We start from the raw sequence: 23,312 nt of genomic DNA, 5'->3' as shown, positions 1-23,312 counted from the left end.
AGAGGTGGACCCACTTTTCAGTTATTAAATTTAATTTTCTCATTCTTGCCTCCAATTTACATGTTATTATATTTTATATCCTAATTTTACAAAACTTTATTTAGTTATAGAAAGAGAAAAAAGCTTTATTATATTTTTGGCCTTGTAGGTGTTTGGCCTCCATCCTTTTCATCCCGACCTTTCAACTTCATCCACAAATTAATTTGCTTTAGACGTGGATGTTTTTAACTCATATCAAATTATGAGCCTCCTCATCATGTGATTTGAAAACACTATTTTGTTTTTTAAACTCAAAATTTAAAATAAACTTTTATTTTTATTTTTATAATTATTTTAAATTTTAATGATTTATAAATTATATATTTATGACTTCGACCGCCAATCCAACCATTGAACCGTGAACCAGTAACTTTTTCGGTATAATAATCGATCTGGTTCTAAAAACATTGTTTTTTTCCACAAGCATAAGCCAACCACTAGGTTAGATGTAGCTTCAAATATTTTAACGATATAGTATTATTTTCCATCTATTTCCCATGCTATGATTTATAACAATTAAATATTTTTTAAACCTTTAAATTAAATAATTTAAATGCGGGGATGATTACAAGAAAAAATATAAATAAAAAAATACATTTTAAAAATAATTAAACAATGAAATATATTTGCTATTTTAACGTCAAATATGTTTTTTTTTTTTTTTGGTAAAAGCCAAACAATTTCGATGACCCATTAAATTCCTTTTGGTGTTAAAAGCCTAATAGTCCCATTTTGATCGGGTCGGTAAGGAAATTTGGAAATGGGCCTGGAATTGTGAAATAAGGCCCAGTAAGGATGAAAAAAGGCCAAGTAGATGATGGAAGGTAGTAGAAGATTGCAGAAACATCTCGTTCCTCTCCAAAGTCCAAACAGGAAATATCTCAGAAACGTCGGGAAAGTACCACAACTCTCCGTCACCCCCAATATGTAGCAAGTCCTCTCCATCAGTTTGATCATCAAGAAATTGTTCGAAGCTTGCATAGAAGAAGTTCTTGGTATTCTCAGCAAATCAATTCGACAACATACGTAGAAAATGTCGCTTATTCCAAGTATTTTGGGTGGTGGCCGACGAAGTAGCATTTTCGATCCTTTCTCCCTAGACATCTGAGATTCTTTCGAAGGCTTTCCTTTCAACGCCACTCTTTCCAACATTCCCAGCACTGTTGGCGAGACCTCGGCCTTCACCAACACACGTGTTGATTGGAAAGAGACACTGGTAGCTCATGTTTTTAAGGCGGATCTTCCAGGGTTGAAGAAGGAGGAAGTGAAAGTTGAGGTTGAAGAGGGAAGAGTCCTTCAAATCAGCGGAGAGAGGAGTAAGGAGCAAGAGGAGAAGAACGACAAGTGGCATCACGTGGATAGGAGTAGCGGGAAGTTCCTTTGCAGATTTAGGTTGCCAGAAGATGCAAAAACGGATGAGGTCAAAGCTAGCATAGAGAATGGAGTGCTGACTATGACGATTCCGAAAGAAGAGGTGAAGAAGGCTGAGGTGAAGGCCATTGAAATATCTGGCTAAGTCATTGGTCAGATTTTTTCTAATTTTCTATGTAATTAAGAAGCTAATTGATTGTTTTGCTAGATTGGGCATGTATATGTAATTCGAAAGATGTGATGTGATGATTTTTGTCTTGTATTTTTATTTTGCAAATTTTCCCATTTTTCTTATGTGAGTGTATTATAAGTGGAATAAAGGAATAGTTGGTTTTTTCTAACTAGAAATGAGTTACCAACATAATTATCTCTTTCCTAAGGGATCCCAATTTTCACCTTTGAAATCCTTCAATTTTAAGACGTGGTTGCGCTGGGTTGATATGTTCCATATATAGGTTGGTAATTGAATCTGTTACCTCTTTGATTGATTCATATTTCTATTTCTATTCCAATGTTCAGTCATATCCACAGAAAGTGTTATATTTAATCCTGAATTTACTGTAGCTTTTCTAGCGATTATACACAATATACTCTTGAGAATATTCATCTCATCTGAGGCCATTTACTATTTTGTTCCTAATATTTGGTCCCTAATTTGGGGGAAAATGGTGTCAGAACCCAAATCCATCCACGTATTACCTCATATATGAGAAGCAGAAATTTTGTTTTGGAATTGTTTTTTAAAATAGTTTATTGTTTCTTAGAATAAAAAATAGAAATTGTTTTCTACCTTTAAAAATAAAAAATAAGATATTCTTAAAAGAATATTTTTTAGGTATTTTTAATTGTTTTTTTTTATGATTTATATATATATATATATATATATATATATATATATATATATATATATATATATAATAATTAAAATTTTAAAAATAAATAAAATTTATTTTTAAAATATGGAAAATATGTTAACAACATTTTCAAGTTTTTAAACATACTTATTTTTTGTTTTTAGAAAGGGAAACTATTTTTCACATTGGAAAATTCTGGTATAATTTTTTAAATAGAAAACAATGTTTTGAGGACTTTTTTTTTTCTTTCAAAATAAGGCCTTTTATGAAAACATATGGTATTCGTTTCAAATTATTTTAATTTTCTTTTTAAATATTTTTTTAAAATAATTATATGAGTATTAAAAATAATTGAAAATAAAGTATTTTGTATAAAAATTATTTTTTAAAGTATTTAATTATATAAAAATCACAGACACACTTTCATTTTTAATAAACGTCAAATAATTATGTTATTATTTTTAAAATCTGTTTGTCAAGGGTTAGTTTTTTCAATAAGTGTTCCGAACACGCTTTCAAAGTCCTAAATGATTCCTTTGGAGGAATTAGGGAATTAAGAAATTAAGGCATGCAGGTGTGGAATTTTAAGGGTTGCTTGGAATCTTGGGGCACTGGGACAAATAAGACTTGGCTTTGTCTTTGATAGAAAAATGTGGATCAATTTGATGGAAATTTGATAGAGAAGGGTCCCACTTTTTAGGTTCCAAGTTTGCTATTATCTTATGGTGTAACATTTGATAAATAATTAATCTAAAAAAATATTCAAAAAATATATCTTCGTTAAAAATATTTTCAGTAGAATTATTTGATTATATTTTCAAATAAAATATTTTCAAGAATTTGTTAATATTTTTTTCCTTTTGATAGTGAAACAGATAGTAAAACAAGACATGGCGGCTGCTTGTGATGGTGAATCGGTGATGTATGACTGCAGAACCATTTGCTGAGGCCAAGGACTAAGGCCAAGAGAGTATGCAAGTTGTTGAATGCATGGTCAATTGTCGAGTAAAAACTCACTCTCATGATGATCCATATGCATTTTCTAGGAGCCATCTGCCGTGACCTAAAAATAAAAGAAAAGTAATGAAATTTCTTAGCAGTGTAAAAGATGGAGAAGTAAAAATGAGAAAATCCCATACATATATTACATTGTCTAATGTGTTATACATGGTCTTTGGTCTGCGCAGAAATTAAGCTGCTATCACCTAATTCCCTGGAGATAATTTTGAGTCACGTACTGAACTACACTCTTAATACAATGGGTCTCTTGCTTTTTGCTCATGGCATCGCCACTCCTTTGGCAGCATCCACTAAGAACTTAGTTTGGGTCAAAGCTCAAGAATTGTTTCTGTAAGAACGAGTCCATGTGTTGTTGTTTTGTGGATGTTATTGAGCTTAGATCTAATTGAATTCGGACAAAAGAAACAAGAAATAGAGAAAAGCTAAAGGCATCCACTTCTCGGGCTTGGGAAATTTATCAACTCTTCCTCGCGTCGCCAGTCCACCCCAAGATTCCTTTCTCCCTTCGCCCAATCATTTGCCAAATGCTTCCGATTAAATTATTTTGCCTTCGCTTTCCATGGAAAACCCAAATATACTTTCAACTCAGCCTGCCCATCAATCTTATCTCCTCGATCAAGCTGCTCAAGTTACAATAAGAGGACCCACCTTCACTAACACATTTTCTAGCCCTTGTAGCCATCATGTCAGCCGTTTTCAAAAGCTCATCCTTCCTCTCTTCCATCAGATCTCTCACCATTTTCTCAACAATAAGTCTATCGCAAGTATCTTTCATGTCCGAACCAAGTTTCCAAACATGGCTTACGAACCTACTGTTGATCTGTTGGTCTGCAAAGTATGGCCAGCAAATCATTGGCACGCCGGCGCATATACTCTCAAGAGTCGAGTTCCACCCACTGTGGGTGAGGAACCCACCTACTGCCGGGTGCGCTAGAACCTCTTCTTGTGGAGCCCACTCCACGATGTAACTCCTCTCCTTTGCCCCTTCCATGAGCTCTGCCGGAGTCTGATGCTCTCCATCTTCTTCGGCAAGAGAGTCCGTCCGTATGACCCACAAGAAGCGGCTACTGCTGTTTACCAAACCGTAACAGAACTCTATGAGCTGCTTCCTTGAGATGACTACCATGCTTCCGAAGCTTACATAGATAACAGACTTTGAAGGCTGGTGATCAAGCCACGCTATGCAGCTTCTGTCTTCTTGCCGGAAACTGTTTGAAGACTGTGACGTCGTCGATTCAGAAGCAAGCCTGGTTTTCAGGTGCGCGTGGAGAGGTCCAATGGTGTAGGTTTTTGGACAGTGATTGCGTATTTGACCGAGAATAGGTCCTTCTAAGTCTTCAAACGTATTAAGTATGAGCGCGTGGGCTCGAGGAGTTTGTTGCGTCTCCTTCGTTAATAGTAGGAGACCCTCGTCATCTAGGTTGCTGACTCGGAGAAGACTCGGGAGATCTCGTTTTCGGAGAAACCCCTCCATGCCGGGAATACTGGTTACTAGCTGATCCATATCGTTACCTGTAGTTTATTCATGATCGTAACTATATTGTAAAAGAAGAAAACAAAAATATAAACGAATTATAATGAACAGATGATTTCGTGGAATTCAATCTAGAAAGCATACCTTTGAGGGGAAGTTCACCAGATTCAATGAGTTTGAGCGCAGAAAAATATGCCCAGAAGGAACAAGCACTAACGGTGCGGAAAGAAATGATGGGAATTCCAACTTCATTAGCAATATCAATGGTAAAACTCATCATCCCATCTGCTATGATGCAGCTGACCGGCGGGCGAGTATCAGAACCCTGGCCCCTTGAAATCATTAGCTCCCTAAAAATTGGTTTTGCTGTGGCTTTCAATCCCTCAAACAGATCCATCACCCGCTCACCGGTACGTGGATGGTCCGTGGTAAGCCCATCAGATATTGTTTGGAAACGGAAGCCGGGATAGCGGCTGAACCTGGTCTGAATATCGGTGTGAAGGAAGAGGCGGTGTTGGTTATAGTCGGAGTTGAGGAAGGTGACGTGGAGGCCGACGACGGAGAGAAGTTCGGCGAGTTTGAGCATGGAGTTGACGTGGCCTTGAGACGGGAAGGGGAAGATGAGGACATGAGGAGACACTGGCCCTTGATCCATCTGACTATTGGTGGACTATTGTTGCAGAATAGAACATGAATTTATGCAGTATTTGTAAGGAAATAATCGGTATATTCCAAAAAGAGCAAGTGGCTTTCTTGTCTTCATCAATGTATAGTATAGCTAGGTGGACGGCAATTCTTTGATGCCGTTTCCTATGAAATTATTTTAATTAATTAATGGGAAAGAACTGAGGGTGATTGTTAACTATGTTGTCCCTTGTGTTTTTGTTTTGCAAAATTTCCCCTTTAATTTTGTTATATAAGTGGTGTTGATGGTAGGCGTTACCAGGACCATTTCAATTTTTTGATGTACTCGTCTCCTCAATTGAAGATGATGCTTCCTTTTTCTAACCTGCAAAAGATGTCCAGATACCCTCAGATGCCTTTGTTAGTTTTATTTTCTAACATATTGATATTTTTATGGGGCCCTTCTCCTTAGGAATGTTTACTTTTTTTGACCATGTGAAGACCTTTTATAGTGTCAGGAGCTTCATTCCTTTGAATGGTGGGAAGACTTTTTGGCTGTCATGATGGTGCTTAGAGAATGACAGAGCTATCATTATCCTACAAGCGGCTGTCAGAGATTGCTGGAGGGATGGTTTGTCGTCATCCTTGTCTTTTTACTCTGTAGGCAGCGCAGGGCAAGTCGTGGCAGGTTGTCTAAAGTGACCTAAGAAGTTCCTGTCGAGCATACTTTTGGAAAAATGAGTAATGATTGTCCGTGAAACACGATCAAGAATCTTGTTTGAGACGCTAGCCACTGGGTTCGGACTGAACATTCAAATAGGGGATATATACTGCATGTTAGTCCACATGCTCGTTCGGACAGAGGGTTAGACGTGCCACATGTCCAATGGAGTTGTTCCTTGTGAGGCTGCCACGTGTACGTTTAGGGGTGGTCCCTACAAGTGGAATAAAAGAATAATTGGTTTTCTCTAACTAGAAATGAGTTAATTTATTTGGTTCTTGATGATCCTTCTTGCTATCGACATGATTCTCTCTTTCCTGAGTGATCCCAATTTTCGCATTCAAAATCCTTGAGTTTTAAAACTTGTTATTGGGTTATTATGTTTCACCCGTTGGTAATTGAATTTATTGTTATCTTAAAGTGAAAAGTGACAACCATGAACCGGGCCATAGATTTTAAATTAATGTTAATTAATTAGTTAAGATGTGTCCTTTAAAGCTTGGGAAATTTATTAACTAATGTAACCAAAACATGGAGGTATAATAATTAAGTTTAATCTACATCTACAAGTCTGTATGAGGTGGAATCAAGGGAAGGGTTACGATTCCAGCCAAAGCTTGATTCCTGACACTTTTTAAAAAAATACTCTTAATATTAAAATATTAGGGGTTTCAAGGGGCCACTAGAGGACCCTTGAAAAAGTGATGGTGGTAAACGACAAAGAGTAGCAACGCGTCCATCCTTCATGAGAGGTGAGTGCAAATGGTTTGAGTATTTTGATGAAATTTTCTTAAAGTAAAAAAAATTGAGTGTTACACATACATGATGAGAGGTTTTGTCACATATATAAACTGAGCAATTATAGGAATTATTGATGCAGTCCACCGATAACTTCCTTTGATATCATCTCAAATTTTTATATGACAGATCCAAAATCCAATGGGATTGTTTCCTTATTCAACGGGATTATTTGCTTTATTCGTGAGTTGTCGGCAATGTGTCTATCCTTATCTACCAGGAAATCATACAAAGTGCATAGTTGGTAGTCAAATGGACCCACTTTTCTATTGTTTTAGGCGTCTATTCAGGTATTAAACTTCTGGATCGTCCCAGTACCGCATCCCTATTGTGCTTTTATCTTAAATTATTTTTTGACTTTAATCCAATTTTCAATAATTGAAGTCATAACAATAATTTTTAAAGCATGGTTGTAGACACGTGCAGATTCCTTTTTCCTTTATTTGATGAAAAATATTATTTTTTTAAAAATACTTAAATTCTTTACTTTTTTTTGTTTTATTTTTAAAGAGAAAAAAAAAACTATATGACTCCGGAAAAAAAACAAGTATGTGAAAAAACTCAATGTAAGTCTAGGGGGTTAGGTTACCTATTGGAAATGTACGGTGATGAGTCGTAACACTTTTCTAAACCTATATACATATGGTATTTATTAAATGAATCGAAGAAATTGTAACAATTAACTAATTAATTATGAATATCAAAATTAATAACATAAATTAATATATATATATATATATATATATATATATATATATATATATATATATAAATGATAATAAAATCAAGTTATAAGAATGCACAAAATATGTGAGAAGAGAATTATTTAAAATGATTTATTGAACTAAATAAAAGATATTTCAAAATAATTAGTTTTCAAGAAATTTCAAAGGATTTTATTAAAAATAATTTTAAATTAATGATTTTAACTTGATAAATTATTTTTATATGTTTTCTGAAACTCATTTAACTTATTTCGCTCTATTATATAAATATTAATTAATTTAAAATATATAAATTTTTTAGGAATTTTAATTATATTTGATTTTCTTTTATGTTTTTTTATGATGAAATCGATTATGCAAAAACCATTTTTCCTTAAATTTTATTTTTTTTAGTACTTTTTGCAAACCACACACAACCTAAAGTTTTTTTATTTTTTTGTCTTAAAAACAAAAAAAAAACAAAATCAGTAGAAAACAAACACTAAATTTTTTATTTTGAAATCTAAAGTTTTAAATTTTCAACTTCTTTTATATTTTTAAATAATTTTAATTGTAATATAAATAAATAGGAATGTGACAAGTATTTAATCCGCCTAATGAACGAACGCATGCAGGAACTATCGACGCGAACCAAAGCTTTAAAAATCATATTCAACCATAAATCGCATTATCAATTCAATCAAGAGATTAGATCATCCTACCCTTCACATCCCGTGAACCCTTGGTCCAACATTCGTTGTCATAACTCATAAGAACCCATTTCTTATCACCGGAGGTTTATTTTATTTTATTTATTTATTTATTTATTTATTTTCTTTTGCCATTTTTTTAGTGATGCCTTTTTCTGATTATGTTCCTGCACCTCTTCAATCATTTGTTACTACCCCTTTCTTTATTGTTGGCACTTTGTGTTTTTTCTTTTTTGTCATTTTTTTCCTTTGTTTCTTTTTCGGCTTTGGTCCCCACCTTTTCAATCATTTCTTATCTCTTTCTCTGGTGCACCTTTTTTTTTTTTTTTACATTTAAAAATAATATTTTGATAAAAAAATAGATAAAATTTTGATTAAAAATATTAATTTTGGAATTTTCAAATTTAAATTTTGATTTTTTTTATTTTATTTTTTCAAATATTTATACCAACACACTTTCTCCACAAGCATAAGCCTACCACTAGGTTAGACGTAGCTTCAAATATTTTAGTGATATAGTATTATTTTTAATCTATTTCCCATGCTATGATTTATAACAATTAAATATTTTTTAAACCTTTAAGTGAAATAATTTAAAAGCGGGATGATTACAAGAAAAAATATAAATAAAAAAATTATATTTTTAAAATAATAAAACATGAAATATATTTGCTATTTTAATAGCAAATATGTTTTTTTTTTTTTTTTGGGTAAAAGACAAACAATTTCGATGGCCCATTAAATTCCTTTTGGTGTTAAAAGCCCAATAGTCCCATTTTGATCAATGGATAAGGAAATTTGGAAATGGACCTGGAATTATGGAATAAGGCCCAGTAAGGATGAAAAAAGGCCAGGTAGATGATGGAAGGTGGTAGAAGATTGCAAAAACATCTCATTCCTCTCCAAAGTCCAAATAGGAAATATCTCGGAAACGTCGGGAAAGTACCATAGCTCTTCGTCACCCCCAATATATAACAAGTCCTTTCTATCAGTTTGATCATCAAGAAATTGTTCGAAGCTTGCATAGAAGAAGTTCTTGGTATTCTCAGTAAATCAATTCGACAACGTACATAGAAAATGTCGCTTATTCCAAGTGTTTTGGGTGGTGGCCAACGAAGCAACATTTGAGATCCTTTCGAAGGCTTTCCTTTCAGCACCACTCTTTCCAACATTCCCAGCACTGTTGGCGAGACCTCAGTCTTCGCCAACATGCGTGTTGATTGGAAAGAGACACTAGTAGCTCATGTTTTCAATGCGGATCTTCCAGGGTTGAAGAAGGAGGAAGTGAAAGTTGAGGTTGAAGAGGGAAGAGTCCTTCAAATCAACAGAGAGAGGAGTAAGGAGCAAGAGGAGAAGAATGACAAGTGGCATCTCATGGAGAGGAGCAGTGGGAAGTTCCTTCGTAGATTCAGGTTGCTAGAAGATGCAAAAACGGATGAGGTCAAAGCTAACATGGAGAATGGAGTGATGTCTGTGACTGTTCCAAAAGAGGAGGTGAAGAAGGCTGAGGTCAAGGCCATTGAAATCTTTGGCTAAGTCACTGGTCAGATCTTTTCTAATTTTATATGTAATTAAGAAGCTAATTGATGATGAATAATGTTAATGGTTGATTGTTTTGCTAGATTGGGCATGTATATGTAATTCGAAAGATGTGATGTGATGATTTATGTCTTGTGTTTTTGTTTTGCAATTTTTCCCTTTTTTCTTATGTAAGTGTATTCTAAGTGGAATAAAGAAATAGTTGGTTTTCTCTAACTAGAAATGAGTTGGTTTATTTGGTTCTTGATGATCCTCCTTGTTACCAACATGATTATCTCTTTCCTAAGGGATCCCGATTTTCACATTTGAAATCCTTCAATTTTAAGACGTGGTTGTGCTGGATTGATATGTTCCATATATAGGTTGGTAATTGAACTTGTTACCTCATTGATTGATTCATATTTCTATTTCTATTCTAATGTTCAATCATATCCACAATAAAATGTTATATTTAATCTTGAATTTACTGTAGCTTCCTAGCGATTATACACAATATACTCTTGAGAATATTCATCTCATCTCAGCCCATTTACTAGAAGTAGAAATTTTGTTTTGCAATTGTTTTTTAAAATACTTTATTATTTCTTAGAATAAAAAATAGAAATTGTTTTCTACCCTTAAAAACAAAAAATAAGATATTCTTAAAGAATATTTTTTAGGTATTTTTAATTGTATTTATTTGTTTTTTTTTATGATTTATATATATACATATATATATATATATATATATATATATATATATAATTAAAAATTAATAATATAGATAAATTTTATTTTTAAAATATGGAAAATATGTTAACAACATTTTCAAGTTTTTAAACACACTTATTTTTTGTTTTTAGAAAGGGAAACTATTTTTCACATTCGAAAATTCTTGTATAATTTTTTAAATGGAAAACAATGTTTTGAGGACTTTTTTTTTTCAAAATAAGGCCTTTTATGAAAACATAAGGTAATTATTTCAAGTTATTTTAATTTGCTTTTTAAATATTTTAAAAGTATTTAATTATATAGAAATCACGAACACACTTTTATTTTTAATAAACGTCAAATAATTATGTTATTATTTTTAAAATCCGTTTGTCAAGGGTTAATTTTTGAATTAGTGTTCCGAACACGCTTTCAAAGTCCTAAATGATTCCTTTGGAGGAATTAGGGAATAAGAAAGGCATGCGGGTGTGGAATTTTAAGGGTTGCTTGGAATCTTGGGGCACTGGGACAAATAAGACTTGGCTTTGTCTTTGATAGAAAAATGTGGATCAATTTGATGGAAATTTGATAGAGAAGGGTCCCACTTTTTAGGTTCCAACCCCACATTAGACGCTACAAAAGGTCATGATTCATGGAGTAACATTTGATAAATAATTATCCTAAAAATACTTTTTTTAAAAATATTTTCACTAAAAATATTTTTGGCAGAATGTTGTGAAACTTATTCTTAATGTTTTAAATTATTCACTTATTTTTAAAAAATAATCATATAAATATTAAAAATATTAATTTTAAAACATATTTAAAAATATATATATATAAAAGTAAAAAATATTTTTTATTTTTAAACAGATTTTTATTTTATAAAATATCATAAAATAATTTTAAAAAATTATTCTTAAAATTTGTTCTCAAATATACTTTCTAAAGAACTCGATGGTTCCTTCGGATGTGGGATAAAATTTATTTTCTTAAAAACTACATGGACATTATGCGGAGGGAAATAGTAACATTTAAGCACACTAAGAAAAAATAAAACAAAATAAAAAGAAAAATAAAATATTTAAGTGATTTAGAATGGAGGGATATCAACATCTAAAACCCAATGTATATTTTGTCTACCTCTCTTCACTTTTGACTCATTTTGTTCCTTCACTCTCAAAATTCTATGTAAATATTAAATTCGCTAAAAAAAAAAAACCAAGTAATTTGAGTCAAATACAACACAATATCCAAAAGGTGCTAGACTTCACCTCTCAAGTCCAACCCAATTGATAAGCCCTCCAAATCAATTGGACCGAATTCATTTACAAAGCCCCGTTCCTAAGTGGACTGAGAATGATATCTTATTCTTACCATTATATTGTACTCTAGTATCAAATGACTTTCCCCTGCATTTTATGACCCAAATGCCAATTATAAGTTGAGTGATATGTTACACATAAGGGCCATTCACGTTTAGATTGGACTTTTAAAAAAATCAAGATTAGGGTCTCCAATGATGGCAAATTATTCCTCAATGGATTCAGTAAATGTATGTCTATATAAAACCAAATCCAAATTGAAAGCATGAATGTTTTCTTCTTCGGGAATCCAAATTTCAATAAGCACTAGATGAATCTCATCCAAATACGTTATCCATTGTAACACTCAAGATTTCTTTTATCCACTGCCAAATCATGACATCAAATAATTGTCTTTCAGCTTTGGGAGAGGAAGGATCCAAATTCAGCAGCTGGAGACTGTACTTAAAAGAATGTGATTAACATGCTGTTTCATGGAGACACTAGGGGGTTTGGCTTTACTGGTAGAAGAAAGTGAAATTTCCATGGAAATCAGGTGCTCAACAATCCTATATCCTCAATCAAACTGATCTAGTTACAGTGAGAGGAACCATCTTCACTTTACCCTTTTTTTAGCTAACGTGTGCATTATCAGCTGATTTCATGAATTCAGCCCTCTTCTCTTCCATCAGATTTCTGACCATCTTCTCAATCATAATTCTATCGCAAGTGTCTTTCATGTCTATGCCGAGCTTCCAAACATGGCTCACGAACCTACTGTTGATCTGCTGGTCTGCAAAGCGCGGCCAGCAAATCATTGGCACTCCTGCAGTTATACCCTTTAGAGTTGAGTTCCACCCACTGTGAGTCAGAAAAGCACCCACGGCCGGGTGGGCTAGCACCTCTTCTTGAGGAGCCCAGCTCACAAGCAAACCCCTTTTCTTTGTTCCTTCCAAGAGTTCCGCCGGTGTCTGGCCTTCTCTATCTTCTCTGGGGAGAGAGTCCGACCTCATTACCCACAAGAAGTGGCTGCCACTGTTAACCAAGCCGTACCAGAATTCAGTGAGCTCATCCTTTTTTATGACCACGAGGCTTCCGAAGCGTACATAGATAACAGATTTTAACGGTTGGCGGTCAAGCCACGCTATGCAGGTTTTGTCTTCTTCCCATAAACTGTTGGAAGATTGTGACATAGTCGTTTCAGATGCAAGCCTGGATTTCAGGTGTTCATGAAGAGGTCCGATGGCATAGGCTTTGGGGCAGTGATTGCGTATTTGAGAGAGGACAGGTCCTTCTAGATCTTCAAAGGTGTTATGAGACCGTTGGTTCGTGCTGTTTGTGGAAGCTCTTTCAGGACCAATTGGAGAGATGGATCATCCACGTTATTGGCCCGGAAAAAAACTGGGTAGGTCACGTCGTCGGAGAAATCCCTCCATTGCAGGCAAACTGGTTACTAGCCGATCCAGATCATCATCTATATTTTGCCCATTAACCATGTAATTTGTAGATGTAGCAAAAGAAAAGACAATAAGCAGGGGAAGGAAAAAAAGAGGTACCTTTGAAGGGGAATTCGCCAGCTTCAATGAGTTGATCTAAAGAGAAATATGCCCAGAAGGAACAAGCACTTGCAGTACGGAAAATAATAATGGGAACTCCCACTTCGTCAGCAACATCAATAGCAAAAGTCAGGATCCCATCTGCTATGATGCAGGTCACCGGTGGGTGGGTTTCAGAACTCTGACACCACGAAATCATCTTCTCCCTGAAAAGTGGTTTGGTTGTAGTTCTGAGTCCGTCGAAGATATCCTTGTGGTCGGTGCGCGGGTGCTCCATCGGAAGCCCATCAGATATTGTTTCAAAACGGAAGCCGGGATAGCGGGTGAATCTGTCCAGAATACTACTGGAGTAACAGAGAAGACGGTGGTAATTAGAATTGGAATTAAGGAAGGTGACTTGGAGGCCTCCAAGGCAGAGAAGTTCGGTGAGTTTAAGGGGAAAAGGGAAGATGAAGACATGGGGAGAGTCCATCCATCTCGCTTTTGGTTCACAATCTCAAGGGTGATATCCTTATACTAACGAGATTCCGAGTGCGTTTTTCCAACTAAGAATTTCTTCAGAGACAGCCATGCATGTGCTTCACTAAAATGCTTCACTTTCTTTTTCAGGCAGTAGCCTTTGGTATGTGGTGCATCCTTATATTCCACTTCTCCCAGGTGTTCTTTAATCATCTAGGATCCATGAAAATTTCTAGTTTGGCCGCTTTGATGACTAACAAGCTTACATATTAAGTGAATGTCATAATATATGCAAATAATTTGAAGATTACTTTAGGGTATAAGAAATTAAATATATATAATTTTTCCTTAGTAATTTTAGATTACATGAGCATATAAAATACTTTAGCATAACTTCAAGCTTCTAAATAAAACCACTTCTTCTTACGAGAATTTACAAAAGAAATTATATATAATTTTAGGCAATGATAATGTGCAAATGTAACTTGTTCATAAATTGATCACTATCTATCTATATAAATTTAATGAATTTTGAATTTTTTTTTATAATGAATTTAATTTATGACTTTAAAATATATGGATGGAATAAGGAAATATATGTATCATTCCATGAATCCATGAATTTAATATTCACATGCATGAAAAAAAATTAATATATGGTAAAATATTTAGTTTTATCAAAGGTAAACTTAATGTTTTCATTAAGATCATTTCAATTTTTAACTTTGAGCTGCAAGCAGTTCCATAGAGTAATGGAGGACGCCAACAAGTTGCTTTTAGCTGCAAAGCCAAATATTCAAAACTTGATACTCTCCATTGAAATTTCCCATGACAAAGCCGTATTAGCAAATGGACTAACAATGGTAATTACAGATTTTCAAAGAAATGCAAATGTCTATAGCAATTATTTTGTTTTAGGAGCTCGTGTCCCATAATTGTCTTTTCCATGTATGATTCAAATTCCCGTTGATATCCAATTACTTCTGCTGATAAGTTCAGCAATATTTTGCAATCCTTCAATAAACTGAATAAAAACGTTTTAACATATATTTACTATGACAAAAGTTATCTACGCCATCTGAAAAGGTCAGCTGGATTTAATAATTTTTCCTGTTGAACAAAAACGGAAAAATAAACTGAATAATTTTTCCTATTATATATCAAAAGTTATGAAATCTTTGATACGATTTTGACAAAAAAATAAAATAAAATTGAGAAATTGTCTCTCTAAATGACTATTTTCATAAAAAAATATTTATTTTATAAATAATTATTTAATAAATTAATAATAAATTTGTTTTTTATAAACTTATTTTTCACATAAATAAAAATAATAGATAAATATTAAATAAAAAACAATATCAAACTAAATTAATTTTATTAGTTGTAATTGATTGAATTAATTTAAAGAAAAAAATTGAAGATTAAGAAGAATTAAAATTATTTTTTAAATCAATATCTAATTTAATTTAATTTTTTTAAATATAAATTATTAAACATAATTTATATTTTTATAAATATTATTATTGATAAATATCTCAATAATTTTTAAATATTAAATTTAGTAAATAAAATTAATTAATTTTATTATATATATATATATATATATATATATATATATATATATATATATATATATATATATATTATCACCATTTATCTCATTAATCTATTTTTAAAAATTATTGTCGGTTCACTATTAAATTTTTTATATTTATTCTTTTAATTTTGAATGTATTTATTTTAAAATATTAAAAATATAAATTTATTCAAAAAATACTAAAATATAAAAAAAATAATGAAGTTCTAATATTTTATAAATTAAAATTAATTTGATAAGATAAATAATAAATTATATATTAAGATTAATATATCACTACTTACCAATATTTTTCTTTTTAATCATACATATGTCTTATACTTACAAAATAATTTTAATGTGTATTTTAACTTATTTTATTATTAATTCAGAGTTTTTTCAAATATTTATGTGAATTTTTAATAATTTTCACGTCACCAATATACTTATTTGATATTTTTAATATATTTGAAAAATTCAAGTACTGTATTTACCAATATTTTAAACCATGTCACTTACCACTAAAAACACATTATTTAATTTAAAAGTGTTGTTGAAAAAAAAAAATTAGGTATTTGATAAAATATAAAAAATACTTCTAAAATTTTGAAAAATTATTTATAATATTGAAAAATCAATTGAAGTATTTTTTAACTAAATATTTAGTAGACGATTCTCATAGAAACATTTTCGAAAACATTTATATTACAAATACTTGGAGTAAAAATAGTATCAAACACATTTTTAATATGTTATAACCAAAATTACTTTGAGTAACCTCCTAACTTTTCTTTTATTTTTGTTAATGGTTTGATTAATTTACTTATGTATGAATCTTTGATGAAATTAAATTAGATTTATTTTGAAATACTAATACTTGTTGAGTTTGTGTTCTGACTATTATTATTATTATTTATTAATTAATAATAAGTTCATATTTGGTTTTATGGTTTATTGATGATAAAAATTATGTTATACTTGTAAAGAAAGGAATTTTTGGTTCTTCCTTCTACTCTTACAATTCAATGGAGGTATCTCTATATCCACTAAGAAGTGTAAAACGGAAAGTAGGAGAACGAAAATTAAGAGTAAAGGAATTCAAGATATATAGTTATAGAGCGAAAATTAAAAGTGAAAAAATTCAAAACGGAACTTCAAATTCATATTGAAGTTAAAAGTATGGATTAAGGTATGTTTTCTTCTTTAAATTGTAGATGATATTTTTTAAAGTTGAATATAAAACACCAACAAAATATTTTCCAACATAGTTTGCATTAAATACTTCACCTTTCAACAAAATAAGTCACTGTGATCATACCTTGTCTTTTTCACTCTCTCACAACATCGCGCCTAGCTACATACGACTACTCTTTCAACATTTTTCAACACCCTTTTTCCATAAAATATATATTTCACAGTTTTTACATGTGTTGCTATCTTTCAAGTTGTCATATAATAAAATTTCCCTTATTAACACTAACATGGCCATCCATCCCGTGTCGCATTCAACACAGTTAGGTCATGCCAGGTTTAACAGGGGAGTTCACGCTCGAGATGATATGAGGTAGGTGTCATTTTCTTTTCGTAACGGATTCAAAGACGGTCCTCTTCAATTCCCATGTGCAGGAGACTCAGGACACCCGTTCTCATGGGCATCTGTGGGGCTGCCATGTTTTTTTTTTTTAAATCTTCCAAGGGCACTGCATTTTCAACCACTTAAATACGCATTTTTAAAAAAAAAATAAAAAAACACCTGGCCCCTTTCCCGAGACACCTATTCTCATGGCCATATGTGGGCTGCCAGTTTTTTTAATTAAAATTTCTAAGCACCACCATTTTCAATGATTCCTGTGCACATTTTGAAAAAATGAAAATAAAAGAACACCACCTTTCCGGGATACCAATTCTCATGGCCGGGGCTTCCATCCGGTTTTTCCCAATCACGTAGGTATTGTCCAAAGAGCCTCACAGCTTTAAAACCTTATCAAAAGCTTTCTCACATATCCAATGTAGGATATTACAAACATCCTTCATGCAAACACAATGTCATCGTCGTGTCCCATGAAATTGCGGGGTTAAACAAACAAACACCCTTTACGGATAACAAATAAACACCCTTTACGGAACCAAACAAATCCCCACACCAAGATCGGGAATCGGTTATGATATCATTTGTAATGGTTCATACCCAACCATGTAAATATTGTCCACTTTTAGTCCAAAGGGATCCTCACAATTTTAAAACGCGTCTACTTGATTAAAACGAATCTCTACATATATAGCGTTAAAAACTTTCTCCCCTATCCGATGTAGGACATCACAGACAACATTTTCAAGCTTTCAACACTACAAATGGTTTATTTCCATTTAACAACATTTATGGAAACTCACTAACAGATATAAACAATAAAGATTTTAACTTCAAAAGTGATAAAGATTACAATATCTTGAGGTTATTTCCATTTGTCAGATGGATTGCTGTGCATGCTACCCTTTAACAAGCTATGGGTTCTTCACATTAACGAGGGCAGGCAAGTTTGGAAGAAGTGAAATAAGAAAAACAAAGCAAAAGCAGGGCACATACAATGGCAGCATGAACAGGAGCCTTTGAATTTCCAGATTTTTGAGATAAATATATGAGAAGCTTGCTTAACACATTTCTTTCTTCTCATCCAAGCCCTCCAGTTGTCTGTATTACAGTCATAAATCAAAAAGTAATTATACTCAAAATATTAAAGAAAACAAACAACAATACATTAACTCATCAACATCATAGATGATAGAAACTAGATATATTTATGGGTTCGAAGCATCTCACACTAATCCACTTTTTATATTTACATCTTGATCTATAAAATAATATAGTAAACTAAAATCAGGAACGCTTGGAAGCAGCCAATGAAGAATCAAATGTGGGCAGGCGCTCAACTTATGAATATCCTTGTCACGTTTTGGTATTTAGGTCTCTTTCCTGGCTAGCATCTTAGTTCTTATAATGAGCCCACCACCTCTCTAAATCATTACGACACGCTAGCCAGCAATATTTTCTTAATAAAAAAAATTGGGCAGCCTTGCAGACTTCCCTCTAAATTGTTGTCAAGATTTCGTGTTGAGTAGGTAATGCAATGCAATAGGGCAGATCCGGTTGCTTTTGAAGTTTTTTATTTTTTATTTATATTTATATTTATTGCTTATTACAGTCATCTAGTCAACACACTTACTGTATGTTTTCATGGAAATTTATTAAATATTCCTTCTAGACGTCAAAGGATGGAAGGTCCGTCTTTTGATTATATTTTCAATAATTAATTTGTTAATATTTTTTTCCTTTTGATAGTGAAACAGATGGTAAAACAAGACATGGCGGCTGCTTGTGATGGTGATGGTGATGTTTGAGTGCAGAACCATTTGCTGAGGCCAAGGACTAAGGCCAAATGCATGGTCAATTATCGAGTAAAAACTCACTCTCATGATGATCCATATGCATTTTCTAGGAGCTATCTGCTGTGACCTAAAAATAGAAGAAAAGTAATGAAATTTCTAAGCAGTGTAAAAGATGGAGCAGTAAAAATGAGAAAATCCCATACATATATAACATTGTCTAATGTGTTATACATTGTCTTTGGTCTGCGCAGAAATTAAGTTGCTATCACCTAATTCCCTGGAGATAATTTTGAGTCACGTACTGAACTACACTCTTAATACAATGGGTCTCTTGTTTTTTGACTATGGCATCGCTACTGCCTTGGCAGCATCCACTAAGAACTTAGTTTGGGTCAAAGCTCAAGAATTGTTCCTGTAAGAACGAGTCCATGTGTTGTTGTTTTGTGGATGTTATTGAGCTTGGATCTAACTGAATTCGGACGAACATTTAATTTAAAGAAACAAGAAATAGAGAAAAGCTGAAGGCATCCACTTCTCGGGCTTGGGACCCCAAGATTCCTTTCTCCCTTCGCCCAATCATTTGCCGAATGCTTCCAATTAAATTATTTTGCCTTCGCTTTCCATGGAAAACCCAAATATACTTTCAACTCAGCCTGCCCATCAATCTTATCTCGTCGACCAAGCTACTCAAGTTACAGTAAGAGGACCCACCTTCACTAACACATTTTCTAGCCCTTGTAGCCATCTTGTCAGCCGTTTTCAAAAGCTCATCCTTCCTCTCTTCCATCAGATCTCTCACCATTTTCTCAACAATAAGTCTATCGCAAGTATCTTTCATGTCCGAACCAAGTTTCCAAACATGGCTTACGAACCTACTGTTGATCTGTTGGTCTGCAAAGTATGGCCAGCAAATCATTGGCACGCCGGCGCATATACTCTCAAGAGTCGAGTTCCACCCACTGTGGGTGAGGAACCCACCTACTGCCGGGTGCGCTAGAACCTCTTCTTGTGGAGCCCACTCCACGATGTAACTCCTCTCCTTTGCCCCTTCCATGAGCTCCGCCGGAGTCTGATGCTCTCCATCTTCTTCGGCAAGAGAGTCCGTCCGTATGACCCACAAGAAGCGGCTACCGCTGTTTACCAAACCGTGACAGAACTCTATGAGCTGCTTCCTTGAGATGACTGTCAGGCTTCCGAAGCTTACGTAGATAACAGACTTTGAAGGCTGGTGATCAAGCCACGCTATGCAGCTTCTGTCTTCTTGCCGGAAACTGTTTGAAGACTGTGACGTCGTCGATTCAGAAGCAAGCCTGGTTTTCAGGTGCGCGTGGAGAGGTCCAATGGTGTAGATTTTTGGACAGTGATTGCGTATTTGACCGAGAATAGGTCCTTCTAAGTCTTCAAACGTATTAAGTATGAGCGCGTGGGCTCGAGGAGTTTGTTGCGTCTCCTTCATTACAAGTAGGAGACCCTCGTCATCTAGGTTGCTGACTCGGATAAGACTCGGGAGATCTCGTTTTCGGAGAAACCCCTCCATGCCGGGAATACTGGTTACTAGCTGATCCATATCGTTACCTGTAGTTTATTCATGATCTAACTATATTGTAAAAGAAGAAAACAAAAATATAAACGAATTATAATGAACAGATGATTTCGTGGAATTCAATCTAGAAAGCATACCTTTGAGGGGAAGTTCGCCAGATTCAATGAGTTTGAGCGCAGAAAAATATGCCCAGAAGGAACAAGCACTAATGGTGCGGAAAGAAATGATGGGAATTCCAACTTCATTAGCAATATCAATGGTAAAACTCATAATCCCATCTGCTATGATGCAGTTGACCGGCGGGAGGGTATCAGAACCCTGGCCCCTTGAAATCACTAGCTCCCTAAAAATTGGTTTTGCTGTGGCTTTCAATCCCTCAAACAGATCCATCACCCGCTCACCGGTACGTGGATGGTCCGTGGTAAGCCCATCAGATATTGTTTGGAAACGGAAGCCGGGATAGCCGCTGAACCTGGTCTGAATATCGGTGTGAAGGAGGAGGCGGTGTTGGTTATATTCGGAGTTGAGGAAGGTGACGTGGAGGCCGGCGACGGAGAGAAGTTCGGCGAGTTTGAGCATGGAGTTGACGTGGCCTTGAGCCGGGAAGGGGAAGATGAGGACATGAGGAGACACTGGCCCTTGATCCATCTGACTATTGGTGGACTATTGTTACAGGATAGAACATGAATTTATGCTGTATTTGTAAGGAAATAATCGGTATATCCCAAAAAGCGCTAGTGGCTTTCTTGTCTTCATCAATGTATATTACAGCTAGGTGGACGGCAATTCTTTGACGCCGTTTCTTGTGAAATTATTTGAATTAATGGCCGGGAAAGAACTGAGGGTAAAAACAGTCTAATGTTTTTGAGAAGAAAAAATTAACGGAAAACATTTCTTTATCAATATCAATTCTACAATAGAACCCTAATTCATAAATAGGTGAATTAGTCATAAATCAGTATTGAAAATAACTCCTTTCAACTTATCCAACTACATTGTCTCATCACTACAATTAATGACAGAACAAAAAGTAAAATATTTATATACAATAGGGTTTCAAGATTGACGTCTGTCAACTGTTTGTCGGAGGATGTTTTCCACGACACATAAATACATTTTTGTTATGCGTTTTAATACCAAATATTAGTGTGGACCCCGTATTTCGGCTCATGCGTTTCCCACTCGAATGACGAGCTCAATTTTAATTTGAAAAAATGATTTGCAGAATAGACCATGAATTTATGCAGTATTTGCAAGGAAATAATCGATATATTCCGAAAAGCGCAAGTGGCTTTCTTGTCTTCATCTATGTATATTATAGCTAAGTGGACGGCAATTCTTTGATGCCTGTTGGAATTTTAAAATTTTTCAACATGGTGAGAAAATAAAATAGCCCGTATTTTTCTTGCTTGGGGTGCTTGGGATAGTTTTCTACCTCTCTTTTGACATTTCTCCGGGTTTAGATTTGTGAAAGTCTTTTATCTGGTTTTTATGTGGCATTTAATTTAAGTAATTATTGGAAAGTAAACTTGATTGAGAATTTTTGAAAACTAGAATTAGATTTAACTTCTAAAAGTTAAAAGAAAGTACTTTATTTTAAACGGTTGGATTTAGTTTTTATATATAAGTAATTGACTTGTAAAAAGTTATTATATTTAATTGTTGGGAATTCCTATATTTTTATTATTATGAGTTTATATTTTATTAAATATGAGTATTTAAAAATAAAAAATTATATAATCTATTAATAAGAAAATGAAAAACAATAAATTTTAAATTCTTCTGTATTATTACAAAAAAAAAATGAAAAATAGGAGGTATTCATTTGAACTCCTCAAACTCAATAAAAATAATTACGATAATTTGAGTATAAGGATAAATGTCTTGTTTAGAAAGTGTTAACCCCTTGACATAGACCATGTGGCACTAATGTCTCATGGGATAGCACCTTAGCCTCATGAGTAACCTATGACATCAACAAGGTGGCATATATAATAAGGGCACAATGCCTTTTGCAATGAGACAATTTGGTGAGCCATAAGTGAAATATCATGCCAAGTGGAGCACCAAGAGAGACTCGGATGAGGCATCAATGTGGAGCATGTCGACTTAAATGCAATACACAAAGGCACAATGCCTTGTGCGTGAGGAATCATGGATACAATGTCATGACATGTTGCTGCATCAAGAAAAAAGCTTGGGCAAGGCATAAAGTCGCAACAACAATAATATGGATGCAAAAGCATGTTGTCACGACATGAATGCAATTTGAATGTGCAGGCCAAAAGAGGGTTTGACATACACATGAGCCATATATATAGATGCATGCGGTAGCAATACAACGAGTTGGACTTGAAGTGGGATTGCAAGTCAAGCATGAGTAGGAGTGTTAATGCCTATTGTAATTGTAGTATAAGTAGGACTAGGACTTTGAGTCGTAATAGGATTGGTTGATGTCACAACCTATCAATAAGAGTCTCAATAGAACTAGGATGTGTAATCCTAGTTTAACAAGGAGTGTGTGGCGCCACTCTATAAAAAATGAGGACAAAGAGCCTCCTAATAAAGATCTAGAGATGGAGATCATGAGGGAAGCTGCTAAAGTCTTGTATTCTTATTTAGTAAGCTAATAAAATACAAGTTAAGATTGGTGCCCTATAAACCTCATGTGTGCCTTGTGTGTTGTTACCATCTCATAGGGAAAGGTGTAAACTAGCTTAGAGAGCTTCTAAGCATCACATAGACGCGAAAACTTATGTGGGAACTTGCACTTAGAGAGAATAAAAAAACCAAATGCATCACCTGAAACTACTATTCTAAAGATTAAGAGAACACAAACTCTATGTGAAAAAGGAGAAATGCGAGTTTGCACAAAAACATATTACCTTCCTAAGGTACAAGATAAGTGAAGGTTTGATTAAGATGGATAAAGCAAAGGTCCAA

At 33.8% G+C, this 23,312-nt stretch overlaps 2 protein-coding genes and 3 pseudogenes across 2 annotated transcripts; 2 read left to right on the top strand and 3 right to left on the bottom strand.

The window, feature by feature from the left end:
• The first annotated feature begins 1,072 nt into the window (after positions 1-1,072).
• Positions 1,073-1,652, top strand: LOC100247961 (17.3 kDa class I heat shock protein-like; annotated as a pseudogene).
• Positions 1,653-3,387: 1,735 nt separating this feature from the next.
• Positions 3,388-5,642, bottom strand: LOC100247927 (7-deoxyloganetic acid glucosyltransferase). Its single transcript, XM_002276735.5, has 2 exons — positions 4,903-5,642; positions 3,388-4,796 (listed from the first exon to the last, which is right to left on the bottom strand). The coding sequence occupies exons 1-2, from the start codon at positions 5,411-5,413 to the stop codon at positions 3,865-3,867; spliced, it is 1,443 nt and encodes a 480-aa protein (XP_002276771.1). The 5' UTR covers positions 5,414-5,642; the 3' UTR covers positions 3,388-3,864.
• Positions 5,643-9,392: 3,750 nt separating this feature from the next.
• Positions 9,393-9,851, top strand: LOC100242779 (17.8 kDa class I heat shock protein-like; annotated as a pseudogene).
• A 2,313-nt stretch (positions 9,852-12,164) lies between these two features.
• Positions 12,165-13,876, bottom strand: LOC104881158 (7-deoxyloganetic acid glucosyltransferase-like; annotated as a pseudogene).
• Positions 13,877-19,013: 5,137 nt separating this feature from the next.
• On the bottom strand, positions 19,014-21,095 carry LOC100259884 (7-deoxyloganetic acid glucosyltransferase). Its single transcript, XM_002276787.5, has 2 exons — positions 20,507-21,095; positions 19,014-20,401 (listed from the first exon to the last, which is right to left on the bottom strand). The coding sequence occupies exons 1-2, from the start codon at positions 21,015-21,017 to the stop codon at positions 19,470-19,472; spliced, it is 1,443 nt and encodes a 480-aa protein (XP_002276823.1). The 5' UTR covers positions 21,018-21,095; the 3' UTR covers positions 19,014-19,469.
• Between the last annotated feature and the right edge of the window lie 2,217 nt (positions 21,096-23,312).

The sequence above is a fragment of the Vitis vinifera genome, chromosome 13, assembly GCF_030704535.1.
Source record: "Vitis vinifera cultivar Pinot Noir 40024 chromosome 13, ASM3070453v1".
Taxonomy (NCBI): domain Eukaryota; kingdom Viridiplantae; phylum Streptophyta; class Magnoliopsida; order Vitales; family Vitaceae; genus Vitis; species Vitis vinifera.
Note: the sequence above shows the minus strand (reverse complement) of the source record. Positions and strands in the feature narration are given on the sequence as shown.